This window comes from Peromyscus leucopus, chromosome 12 (assembly GCF_004664715.2).
Source record: "Peromyscus leucopus breed LL Stock chromosome 12, UCI_PerLeu_2.1, whole genome shotgun sequence".
In the NCBI taxonomy this organism is placed as follows: domain Eukaryota; kingdom Metazoa; phylum Chordata; class Mammalia; order Rodentia; family Cricetidae; genus Peromyscus; species Peromyscus leucopus.
This window is the reverse complement of record NC_051073.1, coordinates 4420913-4431563: the sequence shown is the minus strand read 5'-3', so window position 1 is coordinate 4431563 and position 10651 is coordinate 4420913. Positions and strand designations below refer to the sequence as shown.

Below are 10651 nucleotides of genomic sequence, written 5' to 3'. Positions count from 1 at the left end.
TGTTCCTAAAAATTAAAATGCATATCAGTAAAAATCTCCTTATTTGAACAGACATCACGTTTTCATGATCTAAAACAGGAAGAAAGATTCCCCAGAAAGCCACACTGGCTCACAGAGGTTATGGACTCTGGCAAAGTTGACAAGCAGTTACCATGGCAACCCAATACCGTTACCCTCATCCTCAAGATTCTGCCCACGGAAGCAGCCCTGGTATCGTTTCTCAACTTTGAAGTTCTGACCGAAGAAGAATTTTAATAATGATGCCACTCTTTCACAAAAGAAAGAAAGAAAGAAAGAAAGAAAGAAAGAAAGAAAGAAAGAAAGAAAGAGAGAAAGAGAGAAAGAAAGAGAGAGAGAGAAGAAAGAAAGAAAGAAGGAAGGAGAGAGAGAGAAAGGAAAGAAAGAAAGAAAGAAAGAAAGAAAGAAAGGAAGGAAGGAAGGAAGGAAGGAAGGAAGAAAGAAAGAAAGGAAGAAAGAAAGGGAAGAAAGAGAAGAAAAGACACCCATAGTGGGCCTGCCTAAGATGTACCATATTGACAAAAATGCCAGATCAAATGGATTTGAGGCCTAAACCCAATTCAAGCCTTGGGCTCTGCACAGGGCCTCCCGGGAAAGGAATTCCTTTATGTTCTCGGAAGCCCCTTTCTAGAAAGGCCATTCCATTCATACCTCTGCAGAAACACGAAGGGGTGGAAGGGCCTGTTTCCCCACCCCACCCTTTCAATTCCACTCCTCCCTCCCGCCGGAAAGGTGCATGTGTGTGTGTGTGGGGGGGCTTTCTAACAGTTTACACATATAAAATCTACCCACGTCTCAATCTATTAGAACTACAGATAAAGTGGGATCAAAGGAACATTTTTAGCTTGAAATTTTGGAGACTGGCAGCCTGTGGGTTATCTATAGCACATGATTCACGCTGATCCCAAACTTAGGCATGACGTATGATGTTAACTATCTCAGGACAAAAATATCTTTAATGAAAGTTGAGCAGTTTTCACAAAAGAAAAATCCTAAAAGAACAGTTGAGGAGTGGTAACTTGAAATCTCCCTCTCATTGGAAAGATTTGTTTGTTCTTTGGACCTTTCTGAGCTGTTCTTCTTTTGGCTAGTAAGATTTCCTTCCTGCCAAAAATACACAAAAACTCACAAAGCACCAGGTTCCTGAACTCTTACACAGGATCATGCTTAAATATTAAATGAAAATAGTATAACCAAAAGCTACTGACTGTTTTTAATAATGACACTGGAGGTAAAAAAAAGAATGAGCCTGAATCATATTGAAAAATCTTAAAAGTTTATTTTGGTAGACTTGCTTTATAGGCATTGGTTTACAGTAATTCTTTTCAGAGATGATTCTTTGAAAAGCTAAAAAATAAAAAATAGCAAAGGTTTACATTTTTGTTTATTTCAAAGATGCATAGTGATGAACCAGGAATGAGGATGTCCCATTTCTGGCAGTCGGGAAAGCAAAGCTCCTAAGATGCCCCTCTTGCATTCTGGAAGCGCCCTGTGAGATAGGCCAGGGGATTACCACACAGTGTGCAAGGTATAGGGGAACCCCCAGAGTCTGTGGTCCCTCACTGGGTGTGTATCTGACCATGCTGCAGACAGGACATTCACATTGGGTCATGTCATCGTGCACAGTGAGATCCACAAGACACACATCTCCCAGCCCCTCCCTGCCAGGGCTCCCTCACTGCTCTAGCTGGGTCATATGAAACCCAGTTTCTGCTGCGTGTGCCTTCCGACACGGGCCTGGGGGATGGGGTGGGGGATATGTAAGCAGCTTTACATCAGGAGTAACCTGCTCTAAAGCATATGCAGATTCTGAGTTAGGTGGCCACATCTCAAGGTGAGGAGACAGCCAAGATTCCCTTAAGACTTTGTAAGGTTCCTGGAGATCTGGGGCTGCTGAGCCTGCAGATACCCTTGCATGGAGCAGGTACAGTGTGGCAGCCTCCCCACCCCCATCGGCAGAATGCTCTCTACCATGGGGACTTTGACATCTTTGGTTCACGTGAGGCAACACCAGGTTAATGGGAAGCATCTGCTTCAAAGCTTCTTTCTCTCTCTCAGGACAAGTGGGTGTCATGGTTGCATAATCGAGAATACCCTGAAACAGTGTAACTACTCAGAGGCTGGCTGCCAGGGCCAGAACATCTCTGTCTGCTCTGCCATGACCACACTTCATTAGTTTTAACTTACAGAAAGGAAATTAAATGATAACATTTTTTCCCAAAGTAGAACTACCCAGAATAGGCTTTCGGTTTAAAACAAAACAGCATGTTTTTCATTAAATAATCCCCCAAAGAAATTTAAAATGCAATGACGGCTGTCCTGGGAGACAGCGGGACTTATATTACAAAGTCTGAGAAACGAAGCTTGCAACATCAGCCTGGAGATCTTCGTTCTCGATGACATTTTACAGACGCCCTCTCAAGGGTCGGTCATTTTGTAATTTCGGGGTGGTGTAGAGTTTTATTTAAACTCACATGAATTAAAAAAAAAAAGACCTCAACTAAAATTACACACACACACACACACACACACACACACACACACACACACAATCTTTTTGAGAAAATTTTTAGTTGAAGTCTTATTTGCAAAAAAAAAAAGTTACTTTCTAAAGTTCTTTTAAATTTACATGCCTTCAAACACAGGTCAGGTTGGTGGCATTTACTATGTTATTTCTTGCTTCAAGTGGGGTTGTCTGTGCTAGGTTGAAGGTGGATGGGTTTTTATACTGAAAACCTCGGGTTTCTGGAGTTTGGCCTGACTACGTAAGACCTGGATAAAGATGGTGCTCGTTTGCATTGAGGGGATCTTGTTCAAAGCTTTCCCTCTGCTGCTTCCTTCCACTAACTGCAGTCCGATGGGCAGGAAGCGGGAGAGCAGACAGGAACTGGTTCTCTAAGGCTGGGTGGTAATGGGTACAGTTCACAAACTTCACAGAGACGGGAGGTACATGGGAAGCGCACGTACATCTGGAAACAAACCTAGAAAGGCTTCCTTTCCTTTGTTCTTCCATGGACACATCGGAGTTTGAACATCTCTTTTAAAGTCATATGTGAGTGCTCAGGCACACACACACACACACACACACACACACACACACACTCACGTGCGCGCGCGCGCACACACTCCTCCAAACTTTAGAGTCAGTATCTCTTTCTCTCATGACAATAAAAGGAAATAGGGGGCAGAAAATCTCGACTTGTAATACAGTGCCACGCACTCCATCCCGCATGAGGACAGCCCTGTGGGAACGCTCCACATTCTAACAGGGCCCACGACTGGCTTAAAAGTTCCTGAATCGTCCCTCACGTGGGCAGAACACTGAGCCTTTATCTCCAACCTGGGCTTAGCATCAACCTCCAAAGAAGGTGCCATCTTGGCTTAAAAGCCTAAAACTTGACCCATCTGACCCTGGGAAGGAGTGCTCATTGCATAAGAGCAAAGTGAGAAACTTATTTCCTCCCCGTGGCCACCACAGCCACGTGGGGGTCACTGCAGCCACTCTTCAGGTAGCCCACCTTGATTAAAAAAAACACCAACAACCCCCCCAGAACCAAATCAAAGAACAGCCCAATGCCTAAGCAGCACCGTGTGTTCTGGGAGAACCCCCTGGAGGATCACAAGCAGTCATGGCGGACCGCTAACTCAGCATTCACCTGAGCTCAGCGCGTTCGTTGTTGGAACAGCCTTCACTACCTGGGAAATAATTTGCACTACCTCATTGCTATTTCCAACTTCCTGCCCCTCATTTTCTCCTAGTAAACGTAAGTCCAAGCCCATGTGGGAAAGAGCACTTTGACTTAGGAGTTTGGCAAACCGAACTCCTAAGCTAAATTGAGTCTTCACCTGTCCATCCTCACTAGATGCATCTTCAAACACCAAATACAACCACAGATATAAAAAGACAAAGTAAAAACCCAAACCCGGGGGTGGGGTGGGGTGGGGTGGGGTGGGGTGGGGTAGGGGGCGGAGGCAGGGAACCAATAACCTGAAGAGCTAACAAATGACTCGGAGAAGACACTGGCCTACAGCTCTACATTCCTTTCTGGGGCCCTAGGCAGGCAAAGGCGACAGCCAGGAGCAGCCCAGGAGCTTCCCCGTTGTGGCGTGCTGCTGCGGCAGGGCGGATCCGAGCTGTCTGGGGACACGCGCTACTGTCGCTTGGGCAGGATGAGGTTTCTCAGCATGTCAAAGGAGTTGCCATCTGGATGCACGGTGGTCACAGCCTCACCACCCTTCCGATGGACCTGCAGGAACCCGGAATCATCCAGGCCCACGATGGACACCTGCGGCCCCTCGGCACTGCCCAGGCGGACTCGCTGACCACTGAAAATGGAGCACACCAACACCGCGTCATAGGAGGCAATGGAAAAGGGACAAGGGTCTTGGGGACAGGCTGTGGCTTATGAGAGCAAGCTCTGACGTTCTCTGTCCCTGTGGAACGTCTTACTACCTACTCAAGCAGCCGCAGTCGGGGGGCTGGGACTTCTGCGTACCACATCACACTAATGAATTCTGATCCTATTGCTGATGATGTGGGAAAATGAGGGGGAAGGAGAGACAAGAGAGGGCAATGGGGACCAGCGAATATGACCGAATTATATTGTAAACATGTATGAAATGTCATAGCAAAAACCCACTATTTTTTCAAATCAATATATGCTAATTAAAATGAAGAAAGGAAAAGAAAAGAAAAGCAGCATATAGGGACAGGCAAGACGGGCTGCGCAGGTGAGGGACTTGCAGCACAAGCCTGATGACATGGGTTCAATCCCTGGGACCCAGGTAGAGGTGGGAGGGGACAAATGCTCCACGATGCTGTCCTCAGATTCTCTTAAGTCTGAGGACACTGGCGCTATGGCAGGGTAGAGGCCCCCACACCTGAGCGGCAGGAGGACCCCAGGAGCATTTGTTAGCATGTGGGGGGCTGGCCTCGGCCCCAGAGCATAGATTCGGAAGATCCTAGGTGCAGGCAAAGCTGCCATGGGTGCATGGGGAATCTCATTTCAAGATCTAGAAGGTTCTACCACTTAGATGTGTCTGACCACTCCTCACAGTCCACACCAAACTGCTTCTAGATGTTCTCAGTGCTGGGTCCTTCCCAGTGCCTCCTCCAGGATGCCGGTTCCTCTCACTCCTGACTAGGCTGAGTCACGGGGCTTTTCCACCACAGAGTTAAAAAATAACCATCCAGGCCGATGCTCAGCCCTTCACGCTGGGAGACTGAAGCACTAACTTCAGGGAATTTAAATGAGAGAGGACAACGGGGACTGACCTGTGCAGCCAGTATTTATAATAGAGAGGAAGGACACCATCGGGCCCTTGGTCCTGAAACCTGTCAATCAATTTCTCCAGTACAGTCACCGCCTTGGCTATGAGAAAATCGGCTCGTAAGGGCTTCAGGCCTGTCTCGTGCTCCTTATTGTGCTCTTCGATGAGGTCGTTGATGCATATGGTAGGGTTACTGTTAGTCACGTTAAATCCACAGCCTGGGCAGAAACAAACAAACAAACACAAGCAGCTTGACATTATTAGTGGTCCTCACCCTTCCTGACACTGCGACCTTTTAATACAGCTCCTCATGGTGTGGTGACCCCCAACCATAACAATATTCTGTTGCTACTTCATAACTGTAATTTTGCTACCGTTAGGAATCGTAATGTAAATATCTGATATGCAGGATGTCTGCTATGCGACCTCGAAAAGGTCATGACCCACAAATTGAGAACTGATGCTCTAGATGATGGTGCAAATTCTCCCAGCATTCACACGGTTAAAAGTCTGAGGGAGAGCCGGAGAGCCGGGCGGTGGTGGCGCTCGGGAGGCAGAGGCAGGCGGATCTTTGTGAGTTCGAGGCCAGCCTGGTCTACAGAGCGAGATCCAGGACAGGTGCAAGGCTACACAGAGAAACCCTGTCTTGAAAAACCAAAAAAAAAAAACAAAAAAAAAAGTCTGAGGGAGAATAATGATCTCAATTACTATCAGCTTGGATTTGCTGTCTAGAAGACAGACGATTCTGTTGTTCACCCTGAAACTTGCCCCTCTTGACTCTCCAGCCTCCAAAAGCTGTAAGAATGTAACTAAGCTACACATCCTGCCTCAACTTCCCCCTGACATCATCCCTCAGCTCCTGAAGCAGTCCTCTGGCCCCAGTACCAGTGGATGCTGTTTGGAATCTGCATACAGGACAATGACTCATTTAAATATGGGGTGTGGTGCTTTAGAAGTATGAAGTAGCTTGCCTAGAAAAACACTGCCAGTTGGTAGCAGAACTGGAAACGCGAGCCTGTGTTCTTTGGCACCCGAGACACGATCACGTGTTTCTGTCTGTTGCTGATTTTCGAGTGGCAAGTGAGTGCTACTGGGAATTAGGAAGGTGGGTGGTGGGATGATCGGGGTCCTCAGACCTCCTGAAACTGCTGTGGAACCACCTCCTCGGATGCACCGAGGTGAAGCGGGCAAGGACTCTGTCCTACTGTGACTCACTTGAGTTTTTTGTTTGTTTGTTTGTTTTTGTTTTTTGTTAAGGTTAAAAGGCAATTTCTCTTCATGGCTAAGAAGCAAAGTGTCTTAGCCTCACTTCTGTTACTGTAATAAATACCCCAACAGAAAGCAGAGACTAGGGCTGCCCATACTGGGCTGGGGTTTCCTGCATCGATGAACATCGTCAAAACTACTCCCCACCAACCCGATACGGACAGTCCCTCACCCAGACTCTCTCCAGCCGGTTCTACACTGTGTCAGGTTAACAGTTAAGCTAACCGCCACAGACATCAATCACTGCTTATTATAAAATGTCATTATTGTAAAATATTTGTCCCCAGCATTTCAAGTTCCGTGAGAAGCAGACCCGTGGAAAGACATCTGTGAGGTGTGATACCAATTTGGCAGTTTCCACGGCCCCCGACGGGACCTGCTAAGCCCTGGAGGTGTTCTCAACTCGTCTGGTCCTCTCTGCATCCACGTCACACACTCTATAACCTAAGACTGAAAACACCGTCTCACAATGACATCTGCTGTCTCGGGTACAGGCATGCATAAGACATTTTAATTTTTGCTGTTTTGTTAATATAAAAAATGCTGGAGGCAGGGATTTAAGAGCTCACCAATAAGGATATAAAATGTTTCTCCCATGAGCGTTGAATTAACCAGAACTCCACCAATCTTCATGAGGTCACTGTAATAAATATCATTGGGCCACTTCACTCGCAAGTTGATCTCCTAGAAGAGATCAAATATGGTGATATTTTATTTGTACTGAAATATCATTTTATTTGTATGTTAATAAATAAAGTTGCCTGGGGGTCAGAACTAATAGCAAGCCATAGCAGAAACCTGGCAGTGGTAGCACACGCCCTTAATTCCGATCATGTGACAGGCGGCTCTCTGTGTGTTCAAGGATACCAACAACATGGAGACACACGCCTTTAATCTCAATACCAATCATAGAGACCTGGAGGTCTGTACAGACAGGCAGTGACGAGGAGGTCATGTGGTTGGGTTTACAGCCAATGAGAAGGCAGAACAGAAAGTCTATAAAAAGACAGACACACAGGAAGTAGTTCTCTGGCTGAGGGAAGGACAGCAGCGGCAGGAAGGGTAAGGAGGTTTTCAGTCTCAGCTCTCAGCTACTGCTCTGACCTCTTGGCTTTTAACTCTGTATTTGGTTCTGTGTTTCTTTTTTAATAAGATGGTTACGTATACAGAAATCTGCATGTTAATTAAGCAATAAACCACAGGGTAGCAAGCAATGGGATGAAAGAAGAACAGAATACTCACGAAACTAAGGGACAGGGACCCGGTCCTTTCTCCTGCCTTAGGCAGTTGACCCCCTTGTGGGGCACAATACAGTACTTTCCAAACGTGCTTTGTGTGCATGGCTGTTTTATGTGTGTTGTGCCCTATGTGCAGGCCTTGTGCCATGAAGGCCAGAAGAAGGTGCCAGAGCCCCCCAGGCCTGGGGTTACACATAGTTGTGAGCTGCTATGTGGGTGTTGGGAATCAAACCCAGGTCCCCTGGAAGAGCAGCCATTGCTCTTAATCACTGAGCCATCTCTCCAGCCCCAGGGAACCCGGTATTCAAGCCCCTGCTGGAGCTAGAATGTAGAACACTGACAGAGCACACTCCATCCACTCAGCACCCTCACCTCTTCCCATCACCGTGCCTCACTATCAAAACATCTTTACACAACTGCCCCTGAGGCTCAGGGAGGAGGACTGCCTGGAAAACCTAACGAGTTCAAGGCCGGCCTGGGCAACTTAGTGAGACTCTTTTTCAAAATAAAACTTGAAAAGGTGAGCTGGTGGTATCGGCTCAGTGTAGCGCAGTGGCCTGGTAAGGATGCCTGGGCTCAGTCTCCAGTACTCTAAACAAACAAACAAACTCCCCAAACAGAACAGCCAAAAGAGGAGAGAGGTCTTATAAATTTAGTTCATTAATATTTCAGCACCACAACAGTCATCAGGAGGCAGGTGTGGGGGATGGAGAGAACAATGTCCCTGTGGAAGCCGTGACAGACGAAGATGGCTTTGAGCTGACGGGCGTGAGGTGTGGAGCAGGCTGCTATGAAGCAGCAGAATGTCCAGCTCACCAAGCCCTTAGAGCGGTGGTTCTCAACCCGTGGGTCGTGACCCCTTTGTAGTCGAATGACCCTTTCACAGGGGTCACTTAGGACTATCTTGCATATCAGATATTTACATTATGATGCGTAACAGTAGCAAAATTACAGTGATAGGTAGCAATGAAAACAGTTTATGATGGGGGGGGTCACCATAAGAGGAGGAACTGTATTAAAGGGTCACGGCATTAGGAAGATTGAGAACCACTGTCTTAGCGAGCGCCTTGTCAACAGGGGACTGGGGTACAGCGGTGGATCTGTCCTGTGGCCACAGACTCCATTAAGAAGGGTGTGGCATGCTGGGATCGGCCTGCGCCCCGCTCAGTGCAGAGTGGACAAGGGAGGGTACCTCCTGGGTCGAGGCCTCCCAGACTTTACCTCTGGAAACACAGACTGGACTAGAGCAAGGGGCCTGGATTGGGACCCCTGGATCTTGTCTGGCAGCCGCACTGGGTCACGCGTGGGCAAAGGAAATTCTTATGGAGCTGTGCAGCTGGAAGGAGACACAGCTAACTAAAGCCGGGAAAGGAGACTGGTCTCCAAGTCTGTGGGGCTGACGCTATTCACCCACTTTGTGGCTGAGGCACAGCACCGAGCCTTTCCTAGCCCCGGTCTGTGCCTGTGCTGGTCTGCGTCTCTCTCCTCTTTAGATTTCCAGGGCTCCCGAGCTGACCCCTCTTGGCGGCAGCAGCTGGGGACTGAAGCCCAGGGCTTTCCAACACCCAGCCTAGGTGCTCAGTGCTGCCACCAAATCCCTTCCTCTCCTTCCAGACCCTCACGGCCACTGCGCTTTAGAAGCCCCAACACAAGTGTCCGGGTTGACACTAAACAGAAGCCACAGAAAGGACCGGAGCGCTGCTTGGGGCCGGAGCGCTCACAAGGACCTTCACTCTCTCCCGTGTAGAGCCGGATCCTCAGTGTTGAGCATCTGGCAACCACAGGAGACCAGGGGCAGCCTGGCGGAGCACTGCTGGTGTTCAGATGGTGAGGCTGGGGTGCTGCCCCCCATCTTCTCACGCTCAGGACAGCCCCAGTGACCAAGATGGCACCGTCACTAAGGCTGACAGACCGGTCCCCAAAACCTGCAAGATGGATCTTCGGTCTTCGCGCTTCTCTCAAGGATTGCTCTCTCTCCTCTTGTGCTCCCCCTCCTCTCTCTGTGCTCACCCTCCTCTCCCTGTGCTCACCCTCCTCCCCCTGTGCCCCTGTGCTCACCCTCCTCCCCCTGTGCTCACCCTCCTCCCTGTGCTCACCCTCCTCTCCCTGTGCTCACCCTCCTCCCCCTGTGCCCCTGTGCTCACCCTCCTCCCCCTGTGCTCACCCTCCTCCCCCTGTGCCCCTGTGCTCACCCTCCTCCCCCTGTGCCCCTGTGCTCACCCTCCTCCCCTGTGCTCCTGTGCTCACCCTCCTCCCCCTGTGCTCCTGTGCTCACCCTCCTCCCCCTGTGCTCCTGTGCTCACCCTCCTCCCCCTGTGCTCTTGTGCTCACCCTCCTCCCCCTGTGCTCACCCTCCTCCCCCCTGTGCTCACCCTCCTCCCCCTGTGATCCTGTGCTCACCCTCCTCCCCCTGTGCTCCTGTGCTCACCCTCCTCCCCCTGTGCTCTTGTGCTCACCGTCCTCCCCCTGTGCTCACCCTCCTCCCCCTGTGCTCCTGTGCTCACCCTCCTCCCCCTGTGCTCCTGTGCTCACCCTCCTCCCCTCTGTGCTCCTGTGCTCACCCTCCTCCCCTCTGTGCTCCTGTGCTCACCCTCCTCCCCCTATGCTCACCCTCCTCCCCCTGTGCTCACCCTCCTCCCCCCTGTGCCCCTGTGCTCACCCTCCTCCCCCTGTGCTCACCCTCCTCCCCCTGTGCTCCTGTGCTCACCCTCCTCCCCCTGTGCTCACCCTCCTCCCCCTGTGCTCACCCTCCTCCCCCTGTGCCCCTGTGCTCACCCTCCTCCCCTCTGTGCTCCTGTGCTCACCCTCCTCCCCCTGTGCTCCTGTGCCCACCCTCCTCCCCTGTGCTCACCCTCCTC

At 49.8% G+C, this 10651-nt stretch overlaps 1 protein-coding gene across 3 annotated transcripts in view; it reads right to left on the bottom strand.

Moving 5' to 3' along the window:
* Window positions 1–1272: 1272 nt before the first annotated feature.
* The window catches only part of Hlcs (holocarboxylase synthetase), a 176208-nt gene continuing 166829 nt past the window's right edge, over window positions 1273–10651 (bottom strand). For all 3 annotated transcript variants that reach the window (XM_037209628.1, XM_028879971.2, XM_037209627.1), the window contains 3 exons: window positions 7125–7239; window positions 5294–5507; window positions 1273–4344 (listed from right to left, as the gene is read on the bottom strand). In XM_037209628.1, coding sequence (XP_037065523.1) covers window positions 4170–4344; window positions 5294–5507; window positions 7125–7239 — 504 coding nt within the window. In that variant the 3' untranslated portion in view covers window positions 1273–4169. The remainder of the gene's footprint in view (window positions 4345–5293; window positions 5508–7124; window positions 7240–10651) is intronic.